Here is a 26,688-nt window from a genome sequence, read left to right as displayed (position 1 = left end):
GACGATTGTCCGTTTGTCAACGGCTCGGTGTCATTCAACGGCGGACGACTTTAACGATTGCTCGATTCCCGGAAAATGAGACGAGCGAATCGATACGTGTCGTCGGCGCGACTCTCCTCGCCGTGAGTTTCCGGCGCGGCAATGCGCGACAGGAAAATCGCCGGTTGAAACGTCAGAGGATAAGGTTACTCGGATGGAGCAGGTTGCCCGGGAATCGGGGATCGTCGAGGAGAACGAGCCGGAGATCGATCATGTCACGCAAGGCTTGGACGATCTGATTAACCTTCCGTACATAGAGTTCGAGAAGAACGTGAAAACGTGCGGGCTCAGGTTGAGGCGGTTCATTCGCAAAACGTTCCTGAAGTCGCACCAATGGATTCGCATACCGATCCTCCTGCGAACTGAACACATTTACACCTACGTGATACTTTTTTGGGAAGCAAGTTTGTAGTAAAATCTCTCACCGCTCTCTAGGCTTGTGGTAGAACCGAAGCTGTCGACGCTTCCGGTTGTAAGCCGACGCTGTTCTTTGTCGGTGACTTGTCGCTCGTGAACGAAACGCTAGGAAAATCGGTTTTCAAAGAATCGGCTTACAAGCGAAAGCTTCGGCAGCGTGAGCACAAGTTTCGCCGAGACGTTCAGTCGACGACGCGTCGATCGCAAATTGTCGCTGTTAATTGACAATATTTGCTAACGGAGTGCGCTTACAGGGTTCTAGCACTTCGAGGTACACGGACCAACGAGTTGTAACCATCAGCCCCAAAATCGAACCGTCCCGAACTGTTTTCCCGAAGAATCGGGTTGTGTCGAACAAGGTAAGCATACTTACTCGTAAATACACTCCGGATCTTAATACAGTGTTTGCTCGATGTGTGTCACGAATTCCTAGCCGGTAAAAGTCCAAGAAGCTCGAGAGACCTCTATCCGATATTTGTCCGTGGTTGGACCCAAGTTTTGGACGTGTATCGAGTAAACACTGCATTTCAAGAGTGATTTGACCCTATAATGGCACATTCGGTGACCCGAAGGTTGCGCACTCTTCTTGCAAGGCTTAGACGAACAAGGCTTAATCGAACATTACCATTGTTAAAGTACACAATTTGGAACTTCGTGCCGAAGAATCTTTTCGAGCAGTTCCGACGAGTGGCAAATTTCTATTTCCTGATGGCGGCGCTCGTGGCAGCGGTGTCGAGTTCCACAATTTCGCCGTTGACCAGCATTTTACCATTGAGCTTCGTCGTTTCTGTGACCGCGTGCAAACAGGGGTACGAAGATTATCGCCGCTACGTGGAGGACAAAAAGATCAATCGAAGACACGTGAACGTTATTCGCAACAAGTGTGTACAGGTAACTACCGCATCTGAGCGCAACACCTGTCGTTATTTGCGCTCCGGGCTGACCACAAGTTAGCTCGAGGTATGACGCGAGAACGCTATACCAGTTCCGCAAATAGTGCCGTCATATAGACTTCAGATATCCAGAGTTTCTTGAGAAAATAGAATTCGACGAATTCATGGCGATACTGGTAAACGTGTCGCTCGTTTAGGCTTGTTTAACCTTGACCATTGTGTGCGTAGCCGATTCACTGCGAATCAATAGTGGTCGGTGATCTAGTGAAGGTGTCCCGGGACGAAGACATACCTTGCGATCTACTGCTTATGTATAGCACGGAAGAAGATGGCCGTTGCTGCGTTACCACCGCCAACCTTGACGGGGAGACCAACTTAAAGGTAACAGGACTTTTTCTCGCAAGAAGAGGAGATTCGAGGAGATTTCGTTCACACCTGTCGCCTGTTTAGACACTGATAGTCCCGAAGGTGCTCTCGAAGATGACCACAACGGAAATTGTGTCGATGGAGGCCACCGTCACTTGTCAGCACCCTTCGTCGGATCTGTACGGTTTCCACGGGAAGCTGGTGATCGAGGACGACGACAGCGAACGCAGCGGTCACCTAAGCAGCGAGAATTTAGTGCTCCGCGGTTGTAAATTGAAATACACCGAGCACATAATCGGATGCGCGATGTACACCGGGCAGGACACGAAATTGTCCTTGAACTCCAAGATCAGAAGTAGCAAATTTTCTACCGCCGAAAAGTAAGCGTGCGAACATGTCTAACGAGGTGACACGTTACGCGTCGCCAATTCGCACAGCGTTACACGCCGCTTAATTGCAGATCCATTAACAAGTACATCATCGCGTTCATGGTACTGCTGATGGTCGAGGTGATAGAATCTTGCATGATGAAAACTGTGATGGACTCGACAGCTAAATGGAATTCGTACCTCGGTGGCAACAGGATGATCACCTTTCTCTCGTTGGCTGACGATTTCCTCTCATTCGCGGTCTTGTACAACTACATCGTCCCCATATCGCTCTACGTCACAATAGGTGAGAGCCATTGTTTAAACTTGTCGCGTGACGCCGAGGTTCTCGTGCCAAAATTGAGTTGAGGGGCTGTTCTGATTTCAAGCTTCAATTCAAAATTCTGCCATTTCGTAATTAATCAGAATTTCTCATTCGAAAGGTGTAGTAGTTCTTCCGAGAAAAATTCCTAAAAGAAAATGGCACTCGAAACCAGAATACTCCCTCAGATAACTGTTGGAGATGTCTAGCTCCGCATGGGATACACTCTCCGCTGACCAACGAAGAGACACCTGACAAGCTGCGATCAATTGTTCTCGTTGCAGAATTACAAAAATTCCTCGGTTCGTTTTTCTTCAGCTGGGACATCGACCTGTACGACGAGAAAACGAATCAACCGGCGTTGACCAACACATCGGACCTAAACGAGGAACTGGGTCAGGTCGAGTTCCTGTTCACGGACAAGACGGGCACGTTGACCGAAAACATGATGGTGTTCAAGCGTTGCTCCGTCAACGGAAAAATGTATATGGAAAAGGATTGCGACGGGTTTCTCTATTCGTTGCCTCCCAGCGGGGTGGAACAGGAAGCCGAGAAACTGGTCGACTGGGAGGTAATTACTTTGAACAGACTTTTGAACAAAACACCTTTCAATCCTACTGATCGGTGATAAATAGATTTTTCAAGACACAGCAGTAGAGTAAAAATTTCTATTTCAATACTCTAAGTTTGGGTGAACCTGAAGAGGAGCGATCTACTGAAAATGAGGCACGTTTGATCGGCAAAACTGATCGTTCTGATTACAGTCGGAGCTCTGGCACTTCATGATAAGCATCGCGCTGTGCCACACGGTTCAAATTTCGCCGCCGAGTATAAGACCGTCTGTCATTGCGAGGCGCATCGAGTATCGCGAAAGCTTCAGGCAGAAGAGGATAACTCGAGTAAATAGTTCGTTATTGATGCATCCGGATTTACCGGAGTACCAGGTAACAATGTCGCTTCGCATTAGCGCGGTATATTTTTATCGTTCGTGCGCTCAGCTACCGAACAGCTGGCAACGTCCTCAGGTTGCCTCGTGTCAACAATTAGCGCTACGTCTAAATACAAATGTCAATGTTCATCTCTCGGAACGGCTTAATTTTGACAAATTCCCCGAGAAAAAAGCCAACCGCGTGCTCGAAAGTAAAAAATATAAGAACACGCGTGTTTGTTCGGTAGGCAGCGTCGGCAGACGAGAAAGCATTGGTGGAGGCTAGCGCCAGATGTGGAGTTGTGTTTCAAAACAGCACTAACGACATGATTCGGCTGAAAGCCAAGGACAAGGAGTTGATCTTCCAGAAGATGGAGGTCCTAGAGTTCACTTCCGGTTCGTGAATCTCGTAGAAATCCCGATACGGCGCCCTACGGAAAAGATTAACGTGTGCTATTTTCTAACAGAACGAAAGAGGATGTCGGTAATAGTGAAGGACGACCATGACGATTACTGGCTGTACTGCAAGGGGGCCGATTCGGCCATTTTGCCGTTGATAGTGTCGGGGAAGATCAACGAAACAATCGCTCACGTGGCCGACTTTTCTATGGTTTGTTCCTTATCTCTGAGACCTCGTTCATGCGTCAGACGAACTGCCCTGAGCGCTTACAAGATTTTGGGACCCCCCTTACTTCCTAGGCTCTTCGATAATTTAGCAATATTATCTCCATGTGACAGACGTGAAATTTAGAAAATCCCTAGCGTTAAAAGGGTGGCGCGTACAGGGCTGAAAGCGAGCATTTTTTCAGAGAGGATTGCGAACGTTGGTGGTCGCGTACAAGAAGATGAGTCAGGCGGAATACGAGAAACTGATTCAGAAAGTGGAGAACGCGAGACAAGTGATCGGCATAGAGCGAGGGGTGCACACCGAGAAAGCTTACAATCAAATGGAGAGCGGCCTGACTTTGTTAGGCGTGACAGCCGTCGAGGATCGTCTTCAGGAAGAGGTGCAAGAGACGCTCGAGTGTTTGCGAATCGCGGGCATCAAGGTGAGTCTCCCTGGAATAATAAACGTTATCGCTCTGTTGTACGACCGTCTGTAATCTCCTCGGTCGCGTTGCATCGATTTTTCTTCGCTCAGATATGGGTGTTGACCGGCGACAAAGCGGAAACCGCGGAGAACATAGCCTTCTTGTGCGGTCAGTTCAAAGACGGAACTCAAGTCCTGAGAATGGTGGACATAAAGACGCCGCAAATGTGCATAGACCGAATTGCACATTTCGAGTGAGTATTTGCAGAATCGAGTATATGCAGTGCGTTCTCCACCGTGAGAAAACAACAACGCTTCGTTCTAGGCGGCGAATGATAGTCGAACCCCATAACCACTACGGTCTACTAGTCGACGGACAGAGTATAACCGTGGCCTTGAACAGCTGTCCCAGTGAATTCCAATCGATCGGAATGACCTGCGAGGCGGTGGTCTGCTGCAGGCTGACACCTTTGCAAAAGAGCGAGGCAAGTTAATGGAAGGGAACCAATTACTGTGCAAATGAATATTGAAAAAGAAATTTTTCTACATATCTCTTTTTTTTTTTTTTTAATATTCATTGTGCTTTAAAAATAAGTACAGTTAATGCAGGCACAGTAATCGGGTCCCTTACCCTAGTGCTCGCTTAAATTTGACCAAATCCGCTTGAGATGCGAGCACTGCGGTTTGCCGCGGAACGATCTATTGATCTGATATTTGGCGATCGTGTGTGCTGTGCAGATAGTGAGTTTGATCAAGCACGCCAGCTCCCGCCCGCACACCGCTGCTATCGGCGACGGGGGCAACGACATTGCGATGATACAGGAGGCTCACGTTGGGATCGGATTAATGGGCAAAGAGGGTCGCCAGGCATCGATGAGTTCCGATTTCGCGATAGCGAAGTTTCGATTTCTGAAGAAAACGCTGCTGGTACACGGTCAGTGGTACTACGTGCGAATCAGCACGCTGACGTTGTACTTCTTTTACAAGAACATATTGTTCATCACGCCGCAGCTATTGTTCGGCATTCACAGCGGTTTCTCCGTTCAGGTAACGTATGAAATGCTCGAACACGTGCGTGCCTACGATTGTGCCAACACACACATTGATTCGACGATCATCTTGCAGACGTTTTACGACAGTATGTTTTTGATGCTGTTCAATGTGATATTCACGTCGGTGCCGATCGTGTTTTACGGAGTGTTGGAGCAAAATTACAGCGCCGACAAGCTGCTGCGGTTCCCTTATCTGTACAAAATGTACAGGCATAATTATTTGTTGACGAACAAACGGATACTCCTGTGGAGTGTTCTAGGTAAATTTCACGTGTAACCGGTTCGAAACGGTTTCGATTCTCATTGCGGTTGTGTAAATTTTCTGTTCAGGTTTCTGGCATGCTATTGTCATATATTTTATGACGCAAGTTTTCATAGATGTTAATCCCGTCAGTCTGTATAATAACACGCCGGTGGATCAGTGGGTTTTCAGCACGTTCGTTCTCCATTTGGTCACGTTGGTGGCCAATCTACAGGTACGCGTGTGCGATAAAAATCTAACGGTAAGCAACAAGTAGCCGCTGACCGATCGATCGATCGTTTTCAGGTGTTGCTGCACAGTTCGTATTGGACGGTACCGTTGGTGACGATAGTGCTACTCTCGGAGTTGGCGTTCATCGCGTTCGCGATGTGCTATTCTTTCGTAAATCGGTAAGTAACGTTCTAAGAATGCTACACTGTAGCAAAGGTGAATCGCTTTTCGCACGAACAAACGATTACGCCAAAGTTGACAGTGAAGCAGAAACGGCGCGAACTCCCGAGATTTGAATGCATCCTGATTTCAGACGGTACGACGGTGACATGTTGACTGTTTTCCCGAAAATATTGTCGTCGATGTCGTTGTGGCTGCTGGCTATAGTGGTCGTGATTGTCTGCCTGACGCCTGATTATTTGATTTTGACGTACAACGGATACATGCCTGCTCGTATAAAGAGGAGAAACGAGGAACATTCGCATAACGTCACCAGCCACGCGAACGAGAACGGAGAGAGACGGTTGTCGTTGACGACGGTAACAGTTAACCTTCGTACTCGCGCGGATAAAGAAGGTATACATCGTACAGCCGATCGGAAATCGTATGTTTGAATTGCAGTTTCGAAGATTCCCACGCGTACAGCTGAGAGGCCGCTTCACGCCAGCCAAGATCGTGTAATTATGACGCAACTGCGCTTCAGCCAGACGCGAACGACAATCAAGTTAGTGGTTTACAGATTATGGTCAGTGAAACGTAAGTCGCCTCTTGATTTATGCACCGGTTTTTTGCATCTCGCGTTTCAACGCGGCCGAGCCGACGCCGAGTAACGTAATGTTTTTACCAGTCTGCGTGTATTATTTATTATTTATTTATTTAATTGTCTCCTACAGTAGGACGATAAACTGTAAAGATATTTATTTTACTTAGAGAGAAATACTTTAGTCGTCGAGAGGTAAAGGAAGGTTAAAGTCGACAGAAATCGCTGGCAAAATTGTAGTGACGCTCGGAAATAGTGATTGCGGTACAGTTCGCAGAGTGTCGCTTGCGAGCTAGCTTTTTTTGAAACGAAATCTGATAACTGAGACAGACAATTCTGACTTGGATTAAACGCTTCAGTTATCGATGGCGGCTGTTGCTGTGATGTGTGTGCAATAGATGCGCGTTCAAATCGACTCTTTTTTAATGAATTACCCGCACGAAGCCGTACGTAGTTTTCGTTATTTTGTATATTTTCTTCGTTCATTTCGAAGAAAGTATTTCGTGGAAAGTGGCTCCGTAGTTCTTCTAAACCAGGTATAGATAAGACTGCATACAGTTGCATAGAATCCGTCTGGCCAATTTCGCGTGGTACATCATGTAATTTTCATCTAGATTTATTTTTTTATTCTTTTTGTCTCGCGTGAAAGCGAATCATTGCCTAGCGATAAATATTAATCGTGTAACGGTAGACGTAAGTAGCATCTTTTTATACTGTTGAAGACAATTAGAGGATCACGGTGCCCTAAGCAATCGGAGGGACTTTTCATCGGAGATTTGTCATTTATCGAACACAGAACAATGTCAGCGACTCTCGAACTTGTTTGAGCACTGTGCGCCTCTAATCGTCCGTTGGTTATTGAAAATAGCGTGGAGTGAGGAATAAATCGACGTGAAAGCGTGCGTCTTCATACTTTGTGACTGACGCATGGCGTGTTTTGTACCTGTATTTAAATAATGATATTTTGTATGAAAATCTACGTGTCGTTCTTTTTAAACTGACGTTACACGTGAACCAGCCGATGTCTCTTTCACCCCCGAGCGATAGATAAAGGGGTGGACCGGAGTTGAAAGAATGTGTTCTTTTAAAACTTAGTATAGGGTGTCCCAAAAATGTTGTACTTCCTTTTAAGAGGGATGATTCCATTGCGAAAACGTTCTCCGCGGTTTTGCGAAGGAGTTATTAACGTAAAACACGGACCGATCGGAGCGCAACCGAGGGATGCCGGCTCGAGCAATTCCAACGCCATACTCGAGACACCCTTTTCAGGAAACTACGATATTTTGGGACGCCTTTGTGTACCTGATCTGGCGACGCGTAGCATAAGGCCGTCCGTTCACGATGCGTCGCGTCAGAAGCGCGTACACGCATGTGAGGCGTAATAACTGAAACTGAAAGTGTATGTGTGCGTTGAAATTGATGCAGGAGTGGGTGAAAAGGGTCATGTATATACCTACATGTGGCGACGATTACGATAACGCTTCGTGAACAGATGTTACATGTTACATTAGTTTCAGCACGGAAAGGTATAGCAAGCGATATTTCGTCGCGTATGTGTGTCTGTCGCGACGCTCCTGGACGGCGAATCTAACGTGACGTCACTCGCTTTCGACTGTACCCGCTTATCGGCAAGTTCGTTTCCTTTGTGCACCTAAAAATCTAGAATATTATAGCGGCTCTCCACTCTCTAAGCCGTTCCTGTCGTTCCAAAACCAGCCACGCGTCTTTTCTTTGCTTCATTTACTCGTAGTCAACTGGTATTCATAGTTGCAATCATTCCATACCGTCGCGAACGTACAAAATAAAACAGCAGAAGTGTTACAAAGCGATTCGTAATATTGGAAGTATTTATAAACGCAAATCTAAATCGGGACGCTAAGCCACAACTGGTAAGTCGGATCGAGGTACGCACACGTTTTCGGAGAATTTTTAGTCGATTTTCTTGAAGACAGATTCGTAAGGAACAACTTCGTTTCCAATTGTTTTTTTATGTAGAATCGCCCCCTTTCCGGGCGTACCAGTCGCGGATCAACCTATGTGAGAAAAATTGTTCGTTATAATGATCTTAACAACATATTGTAAGATAATCGAAATCGGTGACGTGGCTGAGATTCCGAATAATTGTAAATTATAATTGTAATTATTGAGTATTGATCATTAGTAATTACTACAATTTAAACTGAACTGCGCCGACACGGCTTTAACTATCGTCAAGTTTTCCTATTTTATTTAACGCTAGGTTTACGGAGCATTAAAAGTGAGTATTTTACATTACTTTATGAAAATAAGAAGAATGCGTCTATCCAAGTTTTCAGCCATTTTTTAAATAATATATACCTAAGGAAATAAGTTTATCGAGTAATTCCACGTAGATGGATCTTCACAATCTCAATAATCGTAAATTAAAAATATTAGAACCCGTCATTTTGACGGGTCCCGTAAACCTAGTGTTAAATATGGCATTTGAAAGCATTAATCGAGAAAGAAAGTTCTTTATTTATTTCCCGTTAGGTTTAGCTTTCGCTCTCCCTAACTTGCCAGGAACGAAAAAGAAATATGGAAATATGGAAATGTCAAAAGATCAATTTTTTATTCTTTTTTTTTTTTTAGAGTATAACACGTTAAAACTGTGATCTTTTAACACGTCCGAGTTGTACAAGAAAAGATATAATTTTATTCTACACATTTCACACTAATATTTGATGGATCACTTTAAACATTCCCAAAGATATAGCAATTTTTGAATAATTATTCAGGTTCGCTTTGCACTTCCCAGTATTCTCAGTACTGAATATGTAAACATTTTAGTACACATATCAGAGAGGATATCCTCTCTGTACATATGTATATATCCAAACATTGCACGTTTTTATAATCAGAACCACGTTCGACGAACTTCGGGCAATAAAGTCACAGCGGCGAGTTTATATTTTCGAAACCGAAAATGTTTGTGAACGTAAGGCGCGGATAAGCGCAACTGTACGAGGAGTACTGTGGTTCTACCCTAACTGTGTGTATTATTGATTAAACGTCGCGCGTGTGTTAAACGGGCATGTGCGGAAAGATGCCAAAATAATATAAAGCACGTATACACTCGTACGAATATCGATTGGGAGGAATCGGGTGAATGGCGGAGCTTAGGGAACATATGTATAGATATATATATATAACTTAGACTGTGTCTAAGAGCTATCAATCTAGGGTAGTTAGTAACATCTAGTCGAGCAGATGCAAGGGATTCACCACCTGATGACAATTGACAGACGCGGACATCTGCTCGCGTACCTACGAATAGGATATTTTGAAAGAAAATTTTGAACAATCGCTGTCAAATGTTCACTCGATTGTTTTCCTGCCGTGATTTGATCGAAACGCGATTCATTAACTGTCGCCTGATATGCTTTATGGCTTTTCAGATATTGATTAATAAAGAGCCTAGAGCGACTAACTAATTGAAGTGGTACCGTTTTCTCGTTCTCTAGACTTGTTTGCAGAATTAATGTATGAACATTGAAAGTATTAGTAAGTATTTGTGTAGCAACTAAATCAGTATCGACACCGTTGACATTTAATTAACAAATCGGAACTGGTCACAGAAATTAGTTAACTAAAGATATAAACTTGAAGTTGTTTTTTACAGGTATGTTAAACTGAGTAACAATGAGGATTATGTCATGCTATTTCCGACGTATCTTACTGGTAGCAGTATTTATCACTTTCATATTCTGTATCGTCCAAGTCTTTCGACTCAAATTTGCTGATAATGATTTATCAAACTTGGATAAATTGTGAGCGAGTTTTTTATATTTCTAATTGTAAACATTCTATTGTGACCATCATAATGGTTTATCTTCTTTTAGAATACACATATCTCAGTTGATTAAGGAATCGGAACAACCTAGTGTCGGGTGTGTAATTCCTCATCCAATGAGCAAATATTAAATGTAAGCGATCTTATAAAGGACTTCCATATTTTCAGAGAAGGAGTAGTAGCTTGTAAATTACCTCACTTGGATGTGTACAATCCAGAAATCATAAAGTTTATACACACTGTACCTCCTTTATCGTGTCAACCCGATGATTGGGTTACGCTTAACGGCTCGAGACTTGTTATTAGCAGTAAAGCTAAGAAAAAATATGGCTCGATAACATGTTCTTTTAGTGGTAAGTTAGATCAACTTTGCAATAATATCATTGTGTTAGTTATAGTTGCGTGTTCTAATGACAATCATACTTCTGTTTAGAAATTGTTAGAGACGATGACTATAATGTATCATTTATGACTGCAGTTGAATCCAATGATCATTATGAACTTAAACACAGTGATTTTGTTGATGTTAAATGTGAATCGAAAAATGGTGATGAGTAAGTATACTGTATAAGAAAATATTTAACACATTGACTACCGTGGTAGTGGTTACTACTGGACTGTTAAATGATAATTTCAGTAGCATTCTAATTAAATCGATAATTTTTAGGTGGCACAGTATTATGGCTGGAGTAAAGAATGATCCTAAAATAAAAGAAGAAAAGAAATGGGAAAATGTTGCAAGCAATGCTCTCAAACTAAACGTACTCATGTTGGGTTTTGATTCCTTATCTCGAAATACATTCATACGCAAATTACCAAAAACATATCAGTACTTAAAAGATGACCTGGGTGCACTGGTTCTGGAAGGATATAACATAGTAGGCGATGGCACACCACAAGCGCTTATTCCTATTCTTACTGGAAAGATTGAGCTCGAATTACCAGATACAAGAAAACGTATGGGACAGAAAGCATATTTTGTCAATGTGTATCCAATGATATGGAATGAATACAAAAAACAGGGGTACATAACAGGATTTATGGAAGATGTGCATCACATTGGAACCTTCACATATCGTCTAAAAGGTTTCAAGGAACAACCCACTGACCACTATATGAGAACGTACTATTTAGCTGCTTCCCCATATTTTAGATATTACAACAAGTTTTGCGTTGGAAGCATACCGAGGCACATGGTAACTTGAAATCTTTTCTAATAGTAATACATGAGTACAAATACTCATGTCACATGCTATATTATTTTCTTACAGGTAATGTTAAATTACATGAAAGAAATTTTCAATGTCTACGAACATCAACCAAAGTTTTTGTTTGGTTTTCATGGAGAACTTTCACATGATTCCTATAATGATATAGGTGTAGTTGACGGAGATTTACATACATGGGTGAAAGATTTAAATGAATTTGGTCACTTGAATAACACATTATTAATATTAATGAGTGATCATGGACACAGGTTTGTGTTTAGTCACTATATTATACGGAGTATTCTCAATAATGTTAAGTTGTACTAACAAATGCGTACTTTAAAGATTTGCAGAAATTCGCAACACTTTACAGGGCAAACAGGAAGAAAGACTTCCATTTTTTTCCTTTGTTTTTCCACCATGGTTCAAGAAAGCATACCCAAAAGCGTATGCAAATTTTTTGCATAATACTCAGTACTTAACCACACCGTTTGACGTGCACAAAACATTAGAAAACATATTGAATTTTGAAACTCCAAAAGATGGCGATCGCCGTCAAAGAGCAATTAGTTTATTTGATAAAGTAAGTCTCGCATAATTTTTTCATTTTCTCAATATTTAGATATATAATTATTGATTTAAATCGCCTAATTCCATTACGTAACAACGCAGATACCATTAGAAAGAACATGTGCAGATGCGTTTATAGAACCACATTGGTGTGCCTGCCTTAGTTGGCAAGAGATTTCAATTGAAGATACCAATGTAATCGCTGCAGCGAACTATTTTATAGAGTTTCTTAATGTTTATACAGAGGAGCATCGTAATATATGTGATAGGTTGCAGTTAAAAGAAATATTATGGGCTGCCAAACTTTTGCCCAATAAAGGTTAAAATTCTAATTTTTACAAGGAGTGTTACCTATAAAGGTGATCCAAAAATCTGGTGCTTCATATTAATAAAATACTAAATTATAGGCCTATTAAAGTTTCAAAAGTCGGGAGATCAAGATGGTTTCATAGGAGATTTTAGTGCCAAAACAAAACCAACCAGTGAAACTTATCAACTGAGAGTAAAAACAAATCCAGGGGAAGGATTGTTTGAAGTGAGCATTACTTATGATATAAAAAAGAATACTTTTTCAACCAAGGTAAGTTTATTATTATCATCACGTAAATTCTCTATACAAGTCCCTTATATGGTTCTAACAAGGAACACGTATACCCTATTCGATGAATGTTCATACCATAGTTGTAGGACTTATCTCGAGAATTTACTGTATGTAAAATATTTAATAATTAATATGTGCTACATTATACAATAATTAATGTTACATTTTAGATTTCAGATGTCAGTAGAATCAATATGTATGGATCTCAAGCAAGATGTGTCGAAAATTCGTTATACCATTTAAGAAAGTATTGTTACTGCAAGGATTAGATAAGCAATAATTTATCAATTTTTTAATATAGTTAGGATTATTATAAGAAATGTACTTTTCCAACATATTTCTATAACAAGCCAAAGAAGTACTATAAATTTAATAAGAAAAAGTATTCGTGCCATTTCTTCAAATATAAACCACGTTAACAATTTCCAGTTAAGTATTTTCGATAAAATATGAAATGTTAAATACATGTGTAAATATATGTATACATACGTGGTAGGGCATAATTCGCGGAGGTTTACAACATTTCTATTTTTGTTTTTATATGAAAAGTATTTGTTTCTCAGTTAATCACGAATTTTGCCCAAACCTGAATAATGTAAATAATGCAAAATGTATTTATTACAACAAGTATATAATTTAACACATTATTTTATTATTGTTCATTATTACATAATTTTGTGTGTGTTCTTATACTTCCCCAGACAGACAGTATTCTCCATATTGATGTAAGAATGTGGTAATTTCACGAGTTTTATTGCATACTAATAGGAACCCAATATTTTGTATGTGAGAAGGCTTACATGGAAAATATGCTTCACCTTTGCTATCTTTGACTACTACTTCTAGAACCAGTGTACTAACAGATAAGTCTGTACCATTTTCTTTTTCCACTCTAAAATTGTTAAATAATTGTTTCGCTTTTTGTTAAATATAAATATTAATTTTTTTTAAATATAAATATTAGTGTTAATAAATAAATGACAACACCTTATCAAATCTTTGTAAATAGCTTTAGTAGCATCCAAGTATGGGTCTAATGTATCTTCGTGTTGACACAGTATTCCTCCAAGAACGAGCATTTGAAAAATACGAAATATAAATTCCTCTCTTTCATCTTTTGTATATAAATTGTGTTCTGGACATTCTTCGTCTAATAACATCTATAAGCATTAAAAGGTAAATAGATTTGTAGTAATGAAACATTAACTATACAATGAATAAGTATTCATACTCCTCTGAGATTATCAGAAACTAGAAAATTATCAATTTCCATATCATATCTTTTGCAAATAGTCCCTGTCTTATACACGATTCCATTTTCTGTATCTTTCAATTTATCAAAGAAGGACATACTTAAAACAGAACAGGGCACTGGTTTTATCTCAACAACTGACGATGTTGTGCCTAACAATTATAAAATGCATTAATAACAATTAATAACAATTATAAAATGTATTAATCACTACCTTGCTTTGCCCAATGGTTTCCTTGCATTGTTATTAATTCTTTTCCAATAACATTGTCTTTAAAGAATGCCTATGAGTAAAGTGCCTATTAGTAACTAAATTACTGATTATATTTAAAATTATTATAAATAATGTATTAATTAACTAACATCTACTAAAAGATATTTCTGATACTTTTGGAAAGGTTCGTTAAATGAAAAATGTTGGACAACGAAGTTTCCACGTATACCCCTGAAATATGAAAACAATAGTTTCTTATGTATACGAACGGGCAATGTAATCTAAAAAGTAACACCTATATACGAATTTAAAAAGTATGACACAATTACCATTTAGAAAGCAAGCTCTGTATTGTTTTATTATTTAATCCTACGTAATTCTTTGATGCGAGTGGCACGAAAGTATAATTCGATAAACCTTCCATTTTTCAACAACTACATCATTGCTATGGAGACAAGGTATGTTCATTTTAATGAATTTAGTAAACAATGATTGTAACTCGGAGGATTCAGAGTGCTCTCGCCCGTGGCACGCCTTCTGCTGTGTCGGACCTTGCTTGTATGTACCAGACCGGTTGGTACCGGTGCTCGGCGTAGATCCATTGAGAGGGATGTCCGAGAGACCTGTTCACTCGTGTAAAATCCTCCCTGCCGTAAGTCCACCCAAGTCGCCTCAACGCTAGTCGTTGCCTGGCGACAGGTGGGTGGGGGGAAACTTAGGGTATCGTTTGAACGGTTCTCTCGGCCATCGCTCTTCGTGAGGACACGTCGGGTATCGATGCTGGCTGGAGTTGGGCTGCAAGCATTGTACGCGTCGCGTCGCCTTTGAACCAGAGCCTTCTGCTCTGGTTTGGTTTTGTTTCTCTATTTGAAAGAATCAGAGCCATTTGCCTGATTCGTTTTTGATCCCTCGTGGATCGGAGACTTCTTTTCCGATTCACACCTTTTGCCCCGCAATAATTACTGGACATACGCTAAATGTTAAAGTGAACTTTTCTTTCCGTGGAAAAGTGATCTTTTCCATTTAGCGACCTGCGAAATTTAGTTTGTAAGATTGTAAATCGTCATTGTAAGAAAGGGAGTCAGAAAGAAGCGTATTGAATTCCTTCTGGCTTCCTTCCGGGTCTCTTGTGCAGCAACCTCCTCGTGGTGAGACCTGGGCAATCGGTATTATTCTCTGTTTGTAAGAACTTCTAGTATCTTACAAATAGAGAATAATACCGAGCTAATAGCTGCTCATTTAAAATTTATTTTAACACAGAAACACACGGTTTTTGTTTCGGATTACTTTGTCATTCAATGAACATTGGCAATTCTTTGTCTGGATTTCTAATTAAAATTTTCTTCTGAAATTTCCGGAGTTCCTGTTCTTAAAATTGATATTTTTTGTTTATAGTTGTCATTCCTCCCATCGGAAAACTTCCCTTGGTCTACTCCTATACCTCGTCTATGCTAGTAGTCTGCTCTTGTACAGAAAAGACTTTAAATTACTGGTAGTACAAGTAGTACAAGTCCACGTCAAGTCAGACGTTCGAAAATTTTTCAAAATTTTCCAAAATTTTCTTTCCTAAACTACAACATTTTATTGTTGTAACTAATATTCTTTATTTCTCACCAAATAAATTACAATGCTAAAGTGAACGTATACAAAATAGAACGCTAGGAAGCAGCGCAAAATAGAGTTGGGTAGAGCTTGAATTGTTGCTCGAATAATTTTCCTGGCTACACAAATCGTGAACTGTAACACACGGCAGTGCTCACGGCCCAGGATAAAAAGTTGATGCAGGTTAGTGTTTAGGATTCCCCCGCTGCGTGGCGCCACACATAAAGTCCGGCAAAATCTGCAAACAGCGCCATTACCTCGTAGTGGCGAAACGCCCAAGCTTGTAGCCGATTAGTGTTCAGGAGTCCTCCGCTGGGTGGCGCCACATACATCTTCTAGCAAAATTTGCAAATAGCGCCATTACCTCGTAGTGGCGAAACGCCCAAGCTTGTAGCCGATTAGTGTTCAGGAGTTTTCCGCTGGGTGGCGCCACATACATCTTCCAGCAAAATCTGCAAACAGCGCCATTACCTCGTAGTGGCGAAACGTCCAAGCTTGTAGCCGATTAGTGTTCGGGATTCTACCGCCAGGTGGCGCTGGCGGCACCCGTCGGTTACTCGGTCGGTAACGTTTGGCTAACAGTTTGAGCGTTTTGCCGCTACGATCTAGTGGCGCTATTTACAGATTTTGAGGAGCAGATGATTCCTGCCGCCTATTACACTACCCCTTATAGGAATATCGGCAAGAATCATTTGTTCTATTCATTAGGTAACGCCACTTGATTATGGTAATGGAGCTCGTTAGATGGCCCCACGGTGTGTGAAAGAAAAATACATTGGTAATTGATCTATTTCTGCATCTTGTCTGGGCCGTTACGACAATCACATATCAGTTAAAATATTTTTTGAACGAGTTGTTAATGCGTAATATCTTCTGAATCAAATGCGACCGACACTCTAGCATCGTTAAAGGATATATATAATTACAACTCACCCTATTTTTGCACGTTTTTCTGAAGTTCGTCATGAATCTTGGATGTCAGAGAACGGTGCAGTTATTTTGGAGCAATGGTATTCAACCGAGTGCAGAAAATGAATGTTGAAGGAATTTTTTAATGAAATTCCACGACATTAATTACGAAATATTGGAAGAGGGTTCAGTCATTCACTCTGCAATCAAGTAAGAACGTAAGATCAATCTTTCATTACTCCATTTTACAATGGGAAACATTATAGGAGGTTAGAATCTGTCAGATTATACATGGGTTACGTATATTTTTTTTCTTTGCAAAGGTCGGACTTGTACGAATAGTTTGATGAAATTAGATACAATGACTGTCCATCTTAAAAGATTCACTTTGCCGTTCTGCAAGGTGGATAAATTTCGAAGAGTCTCTAACCGTTTCGTAACGCACAACTCCTCACAGACATCTTCTAATGTCTTAGAGCATCTAAAAAATAGGAGTTTATTGCAAATTAGTGGAATGGAAACTTCGAATTTCCTGCAGGGATTAATTACAAACGATATGAAACACATTGAGGAGGGAGCCTCTAATTTGTATACTGTGTTTCTTAATATAAAGGGTAGAGTATTGTACGATGCGATTATATATAAAAGTCAGGAAGACAATGTATTTTATATTGAATGCGATTCACAAGCTGCGGATCCCCTGCAAAAGCACTTAAAACTGTATCGTGTTAGGAAAAAGATAGATATAGATAACATAGGAGACAAACTAAATGTTTGGACATTATTCGATGCTACTTCGTGTTTAAATGAAAAAGATACAAGTAAAAGTAGGCAAAAGCTCGAGGGTATAATATTTCCATGTGGCACCCTTGATAACAAATCGAGCAAAGTGATAGATAACGTGATGATCTACGAAGATCCAAGACTTTCTGATTTAGGTATTCGAATCCTAGCAGAATCGAATCTTGAGGAAAATGACATAAAGAAGCATTTGAATTCTGACATGTCAATTACTAACAATGTGTTAAGCTACAAAGCGCTTCGCTATAAACTTGGGATACCCGAAGGTGTCGATGACTTACCACCAGGACAGCCCTTGCCCTTAGAAGTGAACTGTGATTATTTGCATGGAGTTAATTTCCACAAGGGCTGTTACATCGGTCAAGAACTGACAGCGCGTACACATCACACTGGCGTAGTAAGGAAACGTTTAATGCCACTATTGTTCGACGAAGTTCCCGTTAAACCTATTTCGTACGACGACAAAATTGTAGATGAATCCGGCAATGTAGTAGGTAAATTCAGAGGTCATGAGAAAGAGTATGGTCTAGGTTTGATGAGAATCAAAGAATCCCTCAGAGCAAAATCCCTTAGCGTGTTAGGCATGAAATTGAAAATATCGACACCTAGTTGGTGGCCGCAGGAATTACAAAATCAAAGCGCTTCTGCTAATAGAAAGTAATGAAACTGTTGTAATGTTCCTGTTTGTCAAATTGTAATATTTTAATGTAAAATAAATTTACTATGGAAAGATCTCACAGAGTATTTTTCATCCTTGTTGCGTTATAGGATGGAATCCGTCGCTAGCACGTCTGTCAGTCAACCTGGAGTCAGTGAGCCTAGTCAGGGTAGTTCTTCGTCATCTCACGAGAAAAAAGAAACCACTAGCGGCGTGTTCAAGTGTTCCTATTGTTCGCTGCAAGAGCATTTCGACTTCAAAGGCGTGAAACCTCCGTTCGCGCGACAAATAACTTATTCGGAGGAATGTTATATCATGAAGGATCCGTTTAGTTTACCGAACAAAGGAGAGGTGTTAGTGCTTGGCGCAGACTGCCATTTTTGTAAGAAACCCGTCTGCCTTGGGTGCAGCATCTATTTCGGAAAACGACTTTGCTCAAAGTGTGCTAACAGTAATATAAACAATTTTCCGTCCCAATTGCATCTGAAAGTAAAGAACCTAATAAAAACTACGAATTGATAAAAAATAGTATTTTATTCAATATTAAATACTTGCTTCCGTTTGCACGAGTTATATTTAAAGAAGATACCTTAAAAAACCTTACCAAAATGGTATATCACGAGTCAAGCTCAACCGTATTCATTTCTCTTCCTTCATGTCCACTCACACACATACACACACTTCTTTATAAACATATGAATTAAGTCTAAAATTAAAAAGTAAAGTCTTAAGTTAATACGCATATTTTGAATACTATCAGTTTGATGGTTTCTTAGGCTTGGCAGCCAATTTCACTGCCATTATTTTCTTCTTCTTCTCCAACTTATTTGATTTCTTTTTCTTTTTTCCTTCGGACGTTTGACCCTGGAATGTTTTTGATTGTTGTGGACTGGTTTGTTTTGCGTCAAACTTCTGCCCCTTCTCGTTTAGTCTCTTCATAGCGTTTTTCTTGTTATGAACCTAAAAAATATCGCATAATTTTAATTTTTTGTTACACAATTGTTGAAGGGTACAGAAAACGATAAAACACCTACAGGTACGGCTACTTCTTCGTTCTGTTTGAACTTTTTATTTGATTTCTTTTCCTCTTCTGATGAACTCGGTCTCTTCTTCTGCTTGTCCTTCTTCTCCTTCTTCGGATGATCGCTGCACGGCTTTACTCTGAGTTCACGATTTAGGAGTGACGTTCCGTTTAATTCTAACGCTAATGCCACAGCATCCTCAGTCTTAAAATTAACGTATCCAAAACCCTTGCCGATTCCCGTCTTATTATCTCTAATTATGCGTATCGACTCTATTTCACCACAACCCTTGAAGTGCTTCCTGATTGTATTCTCATCAATATCTAGAAAATACAGTACATTATAGAGTTAATACAATCAATCATAGCTTAACATTAGAATAGAATACAATACTTACTGAAATGTATATTTCCTACGAATACAGCCTTTTTCGCATCATAGGTATCATCTGACTTGGAAGCTAAATCTACTCTTAAATGATTCCCATCGAATACTTTTCCATTCATGGACAGAGCTGCCTTAGCAGATTCCTCTGATTTATACTTGATATACGCAAAAACAGACTTCAATTTCGGGTGAAGATCATTTTTTATTGCTGCTACTTTCTTAGACATTTTCAGGGACTTTCCTATTATACCTCTCACCCGTACAGTGTCAATGGCACCAAAATTTTTAAAGTGCTTCTTCAATTGTTTTTTTGTTACCTCCTTTGGAAGGTTTCCAACAAATATTGTTCGTTTATCTTGCTTCAATTCTTCTAAGGAGACATCTAGAATTTCTTTAGGTTTTTTAGTTTTCTCTTTTGTACTAGATCCGCTGTTGCTTTTTTCCTCTTCCTCATCTTCGTCTTCATCACTGATATCATCATCATCATCATCTTCGTCCACATTGTCTGGTTCAAAATTGTCATCATCCTCATCGTCTGCTATAAGACTGTTACCCATGATTGCCTCCCAACTTAGCATAGATTCGTCTCCTTCATCTTCAGATTCCCCTTCATCGTCCTCATCCTCGTCCTCATCCTCATCCTCATCCTCAACCTCTTCGTCATCTTCATCTTCTACATCACTTTCCCCTTCGTCATCGCTACCTTCACCTGTGAAATCCCCTTCATCGTGCTCTTCGTCATCATCATCTTCTTCATCATCGTTGTCACTACTAAATTGAGATTCATCCATAAATTTCTTTTGAGACGAATCAGTAGTTTTCTCCTTGGACTTCAATCCCTTGAACATTTTTACTCCTTTGTTCACTTCTTCGGCATCTTCATCCTCCTCATAATCATCATCATCCTCATCAGTCTCATCCGCTAAACTTGTTCCAAGAATATTTGGCAGACTCTGTCCATTTTCACCATCATCCTCGCTTTCCTCCTCGTCTTCACTAGCAGCTTCACTGCTTTCTTGCAAGAAGCTGTGTTCTTCCAAAACAATTCCTTCATTAATATCTTCATCCGAATCAGAATCATCTTCCTCGGACTCTGCTTTGTGGTTCTTGGTGGTTTCCCGTAGTTTTTTCTCACCCTTGGGGGAATCCTTTGTGTTTTGTTCCGCCGACTTTTTCGAACCTGAATTCTTTTGCTTGTTCAACTGCTGTTTCCCCTCATTGTTACCGTTCGATGGCTTCAATCTGTTAATTATATCAATTTTGTTTGCCGACATTTGTTTCAATTTTTGATTCTTTTTCTTCTGTATAAACCCATCCTTTGTTTTCTGAAGAAGCTCTTTCATACGATCGTTATCGTTTTCCGGTGCAACTTTAACCATTTTTTCGGCGACGCTTTCTATCACTTTGCGAAGAAGTAACTATTACAAACAAAAAACGGAATTAACGATTTGTAAATACGTTATCTACGAGGATATTTCGAAGAGCATAAACACCATAATATTGCAAAGTTAAAATTCCACGTGCTGTATTCTTTGTAACAGATTAATTGATAGAAAATCACTGTCAAAAATGATACACGATATTTCAGTATACTTTAGCGGTGAAATAGACTTGAATTTTGCGTGAAATTACATTACTTACCACGAATTGAAGTGCACAGTCTCGACCGTCACAGTTCAGATCGTCTTTTAAAATGCCGGCTCCTGCAGAAAACACTTTAAGCGCCAACAGGAAGGACGAAATCAGCCATGGGCAATGTGCGTCCTTCCTGGAAAGTCGATATGTACAGGCAGAAATAAAATTCCCTATGAACATTCCCTATAGAATGTAACAGCAGAGAGGATATCCTCTCTGGTAACAGTTTCCCTATGACCACCCTAAATTATGTAGGAAACGTTGGTTATATAACAGGGCAACAATGATTTTAAATTCCGGTTCCAGAATATGTAATTATAATTCAAAACAAATCCGTGCGTTAGCATGTGCTAACGAACATTGTGGTGAAATTAATATCACACTGTTCAGTGATAAAGGATAGGTTATGTTTTCGAGCATTTCTCCCTGCGGTATTTTCGAAGTTTCAGGTAAACTACTGTAGAACTTTAATGCATTATGCTTTTGTAGAATTTTAGAAATTTTCCGTTTACATTGTATTGCGTATTAAAGATCGTTCTTGGGAATCTATCATTCAATACTATGAATCATAAATCTCAAATCTCTGTGACTTTGACCATGTGACTGATAATTCTTTGATTTTTGCAGATTGCATTTACACTTTTGCACGAAATGGACGAAATGGACGAAACGGAATTGTTTAAAAATTTTCTTCAAGTTCATCAGCCCCAGTTAGAGACATCTGGTGTGCCAAGATATTTCTGGGAGAGTTTGTTTAAGAAACTACATCATCAGATATTTGATGCAGATCAGTCATTTCAACTATTGCGCATCGATTATAGCAATACCACCAAAGATCCATTAGACCCTGTTTGGAAGCTCTTTGTTTCTTCTGATAAAGATTTTTACGCTGGCGATCCTAATAACATTTACTTGGTAGATCATGCATGGATCTATGATCTCGGTAGCGCCAGAAAGAACTTGGTAAATATATCAGGACTATTGGATCGCATGTGTGCACTAATGGGCTTCGACCTCAATGAAAGAAAGGATGAAAAGTTAAAGTTTGTACTGAAGGAAATGTGGAGATACAATCAGTCATTCTCGATGAGTTGCGGGTCTGTAGAGAACAGATTGCCGATATGGTATGTTATGGATGAAGTGGGTTCAGGTATAAATCACAGCGACACTCCCAACTTCAGGACAGTGCCTTTCTTATATCTACCGGAAGGGATCACTTACTCTTTATTGTTTCCCATAGAAGATATGGAGAAGGGGGAGGAAGTCACCAGAGATTTTGTTGAAGGGCAAACCCATGATTCAAGGAAGAGGCATGCGTTATTACTACCGTGGAGAGAAGTATGTTTTTCAACTGAAAACTATCTGCAGGTAGAGCCAGACGATAGTTACTTCCTCAGTGGTCGCATTACAGAGAGTTTACCAGAGGTTCTAAACCCTAAAGCACTTGTAAGGGACAAGAGCACGACGCTAAAGGTTTATACAGAGTATGCATTAATATTCGACTATTTATGCGATTCAGCGTTTGAGATAGTAGAGGACGAAGCGGAGGCCGACATTCTATGGTACACTAAACATTTCAAAGAATTCAAAGAGCTAGCGAATCGTTCTCCACACGTTTTCGTCAATCAGTTTCCATTTGAACATGTTGTGACCGTGAAGGATCTATTATCTATCATCTGTAGAAGGAAAGCGGACCAGCAACCAGACCCAGAGGACTTGAGGACTTATCCGGTCTGGTTACCAACCACTTACAATCTCAGCACAGAACTGGTGGAATTCGTTGCGTATTTCGAGAACAGGCGAGAGCTAAATTTAGACAACCATTGGATTTGCAAGCCATGGAACTTAGCCAGAGGGTTGGACACCCACGTAACCGACAACCTGTTCCACATCCTACGCGTGCCCAGCACGGGACCAAAAATCGCCCAGAAGTACATCACAAACGCTGTCTTGTTCGAGAGAACAGAAATCGGCAAAGTCAAATTCGACGTGCGGTACGTCGTGTTGCTGAAATCGGTGAAACCGCTAAAGGTGTTCGCTTATAAAAACTTCTTTCTGCGATTTGCGAACAAGAGGTTCTCCTTGAACAATTTAGACGAATACGAAAGGCATTTCACTGTGATGAATTACTCGGAACAAGCTCGACTTTGCCACTTAAAGTGCGCGGACTTCCTTCTTGAATGGGAGCAGCAATATCCAGACTTCTCTTGGACGGACAAAATCGAGCCAAAGATCTTCCAGATGCTGAGAGAAGTTTTCGAAGCAGCGACATCGGTAAAACCACCGAAAGGGATTGCAGAGAATCCTCAGAGCAGGGCCTTGTACGCGGTCGATCTGATATTAGAGTGGCAACAGGATAAAGAGGGTTCATGGGACATGCAGCCGATGCTCTTAGAGATCAACTTTTCACCGGACTGTAAAAGGGCCTGCGAATACTATGCTAATTTCTACGACGATATCTTCAAGTGCCTGTTCTTGGACGACACTGATCCGACGGAAATCCTTGACCTTTTTCCCGGTTCCACTTAAATTCAATGAGACGGTAGCTCTACGTACAGATACCAGCCTCAGCTGATCGAGACACTATCGTAACTGTTTCAATAACTAGTAGCCGATTCTTATAGATTTTCTAATTCAGTTTTTGAGACACTCAACTCTGGAATAATTTATTAAAAGGCCTCGACAGACCAGCCGTGGCTGCAACAACGGTTGCAATTTATTATGGAGAAAGAGATATCGTCCCAGGAAATTTAATTGAAATCGTAGGGGGCCCACGTCCGAAGCAGCCCCATAAGAGGAAACGCGGATAGCTTAAGTGCTCGTCGCTCCCATAAATATCGAGAAACTATTAACGATCGTTCCGTGGTCAGCGCTGCGACTATAATACAGTTATTTATTCAAAAACCGACGGCGTCCGGCATTTCGTATGCGGTAATGAGCAGAAGTAGCCCCGGTAAATCTGCATGCGCGAACGTTAAGGGTACGTTTGCCCTGTAAATAATTCGCGGCTCCCATAACTTGACGCTGCAACGGGAAGACTACCGGTGGTACCTAATGGAATAATAAACGAGGGAGCAATTGGAACAGTTTCATGACGTCGTCCCACTTCGGTCACCGTGTAATGCCCGCTTCTAATGCACGATCGTATGCTTAATGCAAAAAGAAGCGACATGCGTCCCCGCACCTCCATTATTCGGGCTAACATGGCCGTGAACCGGCGTGCCGAGAAAATGCTCGGCTAATGAGACACACACGAATAATGAAAGTTCCTTCCTCCCGTCTTTATACAGAGTTATATGTTACTTCTTCCGAAATAAACGAATTTCTAACATTACATTCGCATCAGCCAACTGTGTTTTCTTGCTCCTCTCCCCCTTTTGCTTTTTCGTCATATCAAAAATCAAAATAATCGTGCAAAGGCTATTGATTTGGAAAATACCGTTCTGTATTGTATTTTCCCACGTGTTCACCGTACGAACTTCAATTCAAAATATTTTCCGCACAAAGAGCAGGGCACGTATTGTTGGTAGCGGCGTTAAAATCGACGTCACAGTGGGCCGAAATTGAAAAATCGGACGTTATGTTTTTTTTTTTAGTACATTTACTGACTGCGGCTTTCTACGTGTGTGTTCTTTTTTTCTCTCTGATTAAAAGCTGCCAACGGGGCATTCGAGATAGAATACATTAGTTTGTGATTCGCAATTCGTTGCGGCAGCGACACCATAATCAACCGCAACAATCGTTTTGTTTCACGGGGCGGGATGGCGTCGTATCGAATCACGCGCATCGCTAACAATCATTTGCAGCAACAATGAACGGTGCCATCGTATTTTGTTGACCTCCGTTTCGTTCGTTATTCGATTATATCGCGATGAATGCGACGCGGTGCTACTGTCGCGCGGAAAAAGCTTTGTCGTCGGACCTCCCTGCACCGTATTGCGGACCGCATGCAATTATGCGATCGTATCAACGCCGAAATACGTCCAATTTATTGCCACGGTCCACGCGCGGACAACGCGGAACTGCTCAAGGCGTTGGAAAACCTTCGAAAATACTTTTCTTTTTATGAAAACATGTTCTATCACATTTGACCATCACCCGGCGGATAAACTTATCATCCCGCTCGTTGTCACAAAAATTTCAAACTAGTTCTTTCTAGCCCCCCACAGCACAACGGTATGTCATAATCTGCATTTTAATGCCACTCGGAGTACATTTTTTCCATGACACGAGCGAGACGTGTATTGTTACACCTGTCCCGAGACTGTCCTTAATTTTACGCGTTTCTAATCTAACTGTTGAGACTTTAATTTTGCATTGTCTACAATCTACGGAAAGCCGTCTAGACAGGCTGTCGAATCGTTCGAAAACATTACCAACGAGATAAAGTTCCGCGAAACCAATTCCCGGTGCACCGTGGCCTTACGGTGCATCGTAATCTGCATGTTAATGCCAGTGGGGGGTGCACTTTTTTTTCGCACGAGAGGGAATTCAAGCGAGCCGGACGTGATGGTAGGACGCGTCAATCGTACCGGCGAATGATTCGTGCGACTATGCCGTGATCCTTGTTCAGGTTTTTTCGCGACGGCGATAGAGACCGATTATTTTTGCAACGATGGCGCTCGCACAACCCTCCCCGATCGCGAGCCGAAAGGGGTGCGTGCGGCTCCAGGTAGTCGGCCTCGTTCCGTCGTGCCGTGCATTCCCGAATGCGCCGAATGCAACCATTCGCCATTCGTCCTCTCTCGCGAAATTACGTATCGCGAAAACACGTCCCGTCTGGAAAAGGCTGCGCTGTCGCCTTCAATTCCTGGCGGGCTTCCGCGGGCCGCGTGCCGCGCGGCTGGTAATCACGGCAATTAAGCAAATGAGTTCTGCGTACGGGTACGTCGATAACGAGGGCGTCACGGCTCGCTCCAGACAAACGGAGTGGTTTCGCGTCTCGCTGCTAACCCACCCCCCGCACCCTGTCCTCTGCGTCTTTTTCTTCCGTTTGCAAACGCTGCCGCAGCCTGACCGTCGCCAGCCGGGTTCATGGTTGATACCGACACCGCGATACTACCACCCCATCCGTACAAAACCGCCTGCAACCCCCTTCAAGATTGATATCGGACAGCTAGAACCGTCTTTGAAGACTGGCTTGGTACTTCGTGGTGCATACTTCCTCGCGACAGGCTGGCCAATCGTCCTTTTTCAACCCCCTATCCGACCACAGTCGTTGCGTTCTCTTGGTACTTTAATTTTCCCGAGAGTTTCTTTGTCAATGCCCTCGAATTCTACATTTGTATTTGCAATCGTGACAAGGACATGATTCACCTAAAGCAGAATTCTTTGTAAAAATAGTCTGGCACGTGTTTAAAAATGAAGTTGG

General features: G+C 41.2%; 6 protein-coding genes across 8 annotated transcripts; 4 read left to right on the top strand and 2 right to left on the bottom strand.

Moving 5' to 3' along the window:
* The first annotated feature begins 193 nt into the window (after positions 1 to 193).
* LOC143361355 (phospholipid-transporting ATPase IF) lies at positions 194 to 10,127 on the top strand. Its single transcript, XM_076800692.1, has 20 exons — positions 194 to 443; positions 685 to 815; positions 1,093 to 1,347; positions 1,578 to 1,730; positions 1,800 to 2,095; positions 2,176 to 2,390; positions 2,690 to 2,976; positions 3,170 to 3,349; positions 3,582 to 3,729; positions 3,801 to 3,943; positions 4,143 to 4,382; positions 4,475 to 4,617; positions 4,689 to 4,852; positions 5,106 to 5,410; positions 5,489 to 5,675; positions 5,746 to 5,891; positions 5,963 to 6,066; positions 6,201 to 6,426; positions 6,509 to 6,611; positions 10,064 to 10,127. The coding sequence occupies exons 1-19, from the start codon at positions 194 to 196 to the stop codon at positions 6,566 to 6,568; spliced, it is 3,633 nt and encodes a 1,210-aa protein (XP_076656807.1). The 3' UTR covers positions 6,569 to 6,611; positions 10,064 to 10,127.
* LOC143361819 (uncharacterized) lies at positions 9,343 to 13,483 on the top strand. The gene is made up of 11 exons (XM_076801510.1): positions 9,343 to 10,169; positions 10,288 to 10,435; positions 10,508 to 10,555; positions 10,627 to 10,811; positions 10,892 to 11,012; positions 11,126 to 11,654; positions 11,730 to 11,935; positions 12,012 to 12,249; positions 12,339 to 12,555; positions 12,644 to 12,816; positions 13,008 to 13,483. Exons 2-11 carry the CDS (start codon positions 10,308 to 10,310, stop codon positions 13,104 to 13,106), a joined length of 1,944 nt encoding a protein of 647 aa, XP_076657625.1. The 5' UTR covers positions 9,343 to 10,169; positions 10,288 to 10,307; the 3' UTR covers positions 13,107 to 13,483.
* A 23-nt stretch (positions 13,484 to 13,506) lies between these two features.
* On the bottom strand, positions 13,507 to 14,941 carry LOC143361820 (cilia- and flagella-associated protein 300). The gene is made up of 6 exons (XM_076801511.1): positions 14,633 to 14,941; positions 14,453 to 14,534; positions 14,304 to 14,373; positions 14,069 to 14,241; positions 13,825 to 13,997; positions 13,507 to 13,729 (listed from the first exon to the last, which is right to left on the bottom strand). Exons 1-6 carry the CDS (start codon positions 14,725 to 14,727, stop codon positions 13,525 to 13,527), a joined length of 798 nt encoding a protein of 265 aa, XP_076657626.1. The 5' UTR covers positions 14,728 to 14,941; the 3' UTR covers positions 13,507 to 13,524.
* A 1,947-nt stretch (positions 14,942 to 16,888) lies between these two features.
* On the top strand, positions 16,889 to 18,348 carry LOC143361746 (iron-sulfur cluster assembly factor IBA57, mitochondrial). The gene is made up of 2 exons (XM_076801354.1): positions 16,889 to 17,024; positions 17,138 to 18,348. The coding sequence occupies exon 2, from the start codon at positions 17,161 to 17,163 to the stop codon at positions 18,274 to 18,276; it is 1,116 nt and encodes a 371-aa protein (XP_076657469.1). The 5' UTR covers positions 16,889 to 17,024; positions 17,138 to 17,160; the 3' UTR covers positions 18,277 to 18,348.
* Ttll12 (Tubulin tyrosine ligase-like 12) lies at positions 16,894 to 24,657 on the top strand. 3 transcript variants are annotated; one of them, XM_076801353.1, is made up of 3 exons: positions 16,894 to 17,032; positions 21,945 to 22,467; positions 22,561 to 24,657. In XM_076801353.1, exons 2-3 carry the CDS (start codon positions 21,969 to 21,971, stop codon positions 23,844 to 23,846), a joined length of 1,785 nt encoding a protein of 594 aa, XP_076657468.1. In that variant the 5' UTR covers positions 16,894 to 17,032; positions 21,945 to 21,968; the 3' UTR covers positions 23,847 to 24,657. The 3 variants fall into 3 exon arrangements, with proteins under 3 accessions (XP_076657468.1, XP_076657465.1, XP_076657467.1); XM_076801350.1 differs by having other exon boundaries at positions 21,945 to 24,657; XM_076801352.1 differs by lacking the exon at positions 16,894 to 17,032 and adding an exon at positions 21,627 to 21,766 and having other exon boundaries at positions 21,945 to 24,657.
* LOC143361744 (uncharacterized) lies at positions 18,789 to 21,505 on the bottom strand. Its single transcript, XM_076801349.1, has 4 exons — positions 21,324 to 21,505; positions 19,693 to 21,100; positions 19,308 to 19,618; positions 18,789 to 19,233 (listed from the first exon to the last, which is right to left on the bottom strand). The coding sequence occupies exons 1-4, from the start codon at positions 21,495 to 21,497 to the stop codon at positions 19,030 to 19,032; spliced, it is 2,097 nt and encodes a 698-aa protein (XP_076657464.1). The 5' UTR covers positions 21,498 to 21,505; the 3' UTR covers positions 18,789 to 19,029.
* Positions 24,658 to 26,688: the final 2,031 nt, after the last annotated feature.

The sequence above is a fragment of the Halictus rubicundus genome, chromosome 15 (genome assembly GCF_050948215.1).
Source record: "Halictus rubicundus isolate RS-2024b chromosome 15, iyHalRubi1_principal, whole genome shotgun sequence".
Lineage (NCBI taxonomy): Eukaryota > Metazoa > Arthropoda > Insecta > Hymenoptera > Halictidae > Halictus > Halictus rubicundus.
This window is presented reverse-complemented; position numbering and strand designations above follow the sequence as displayed.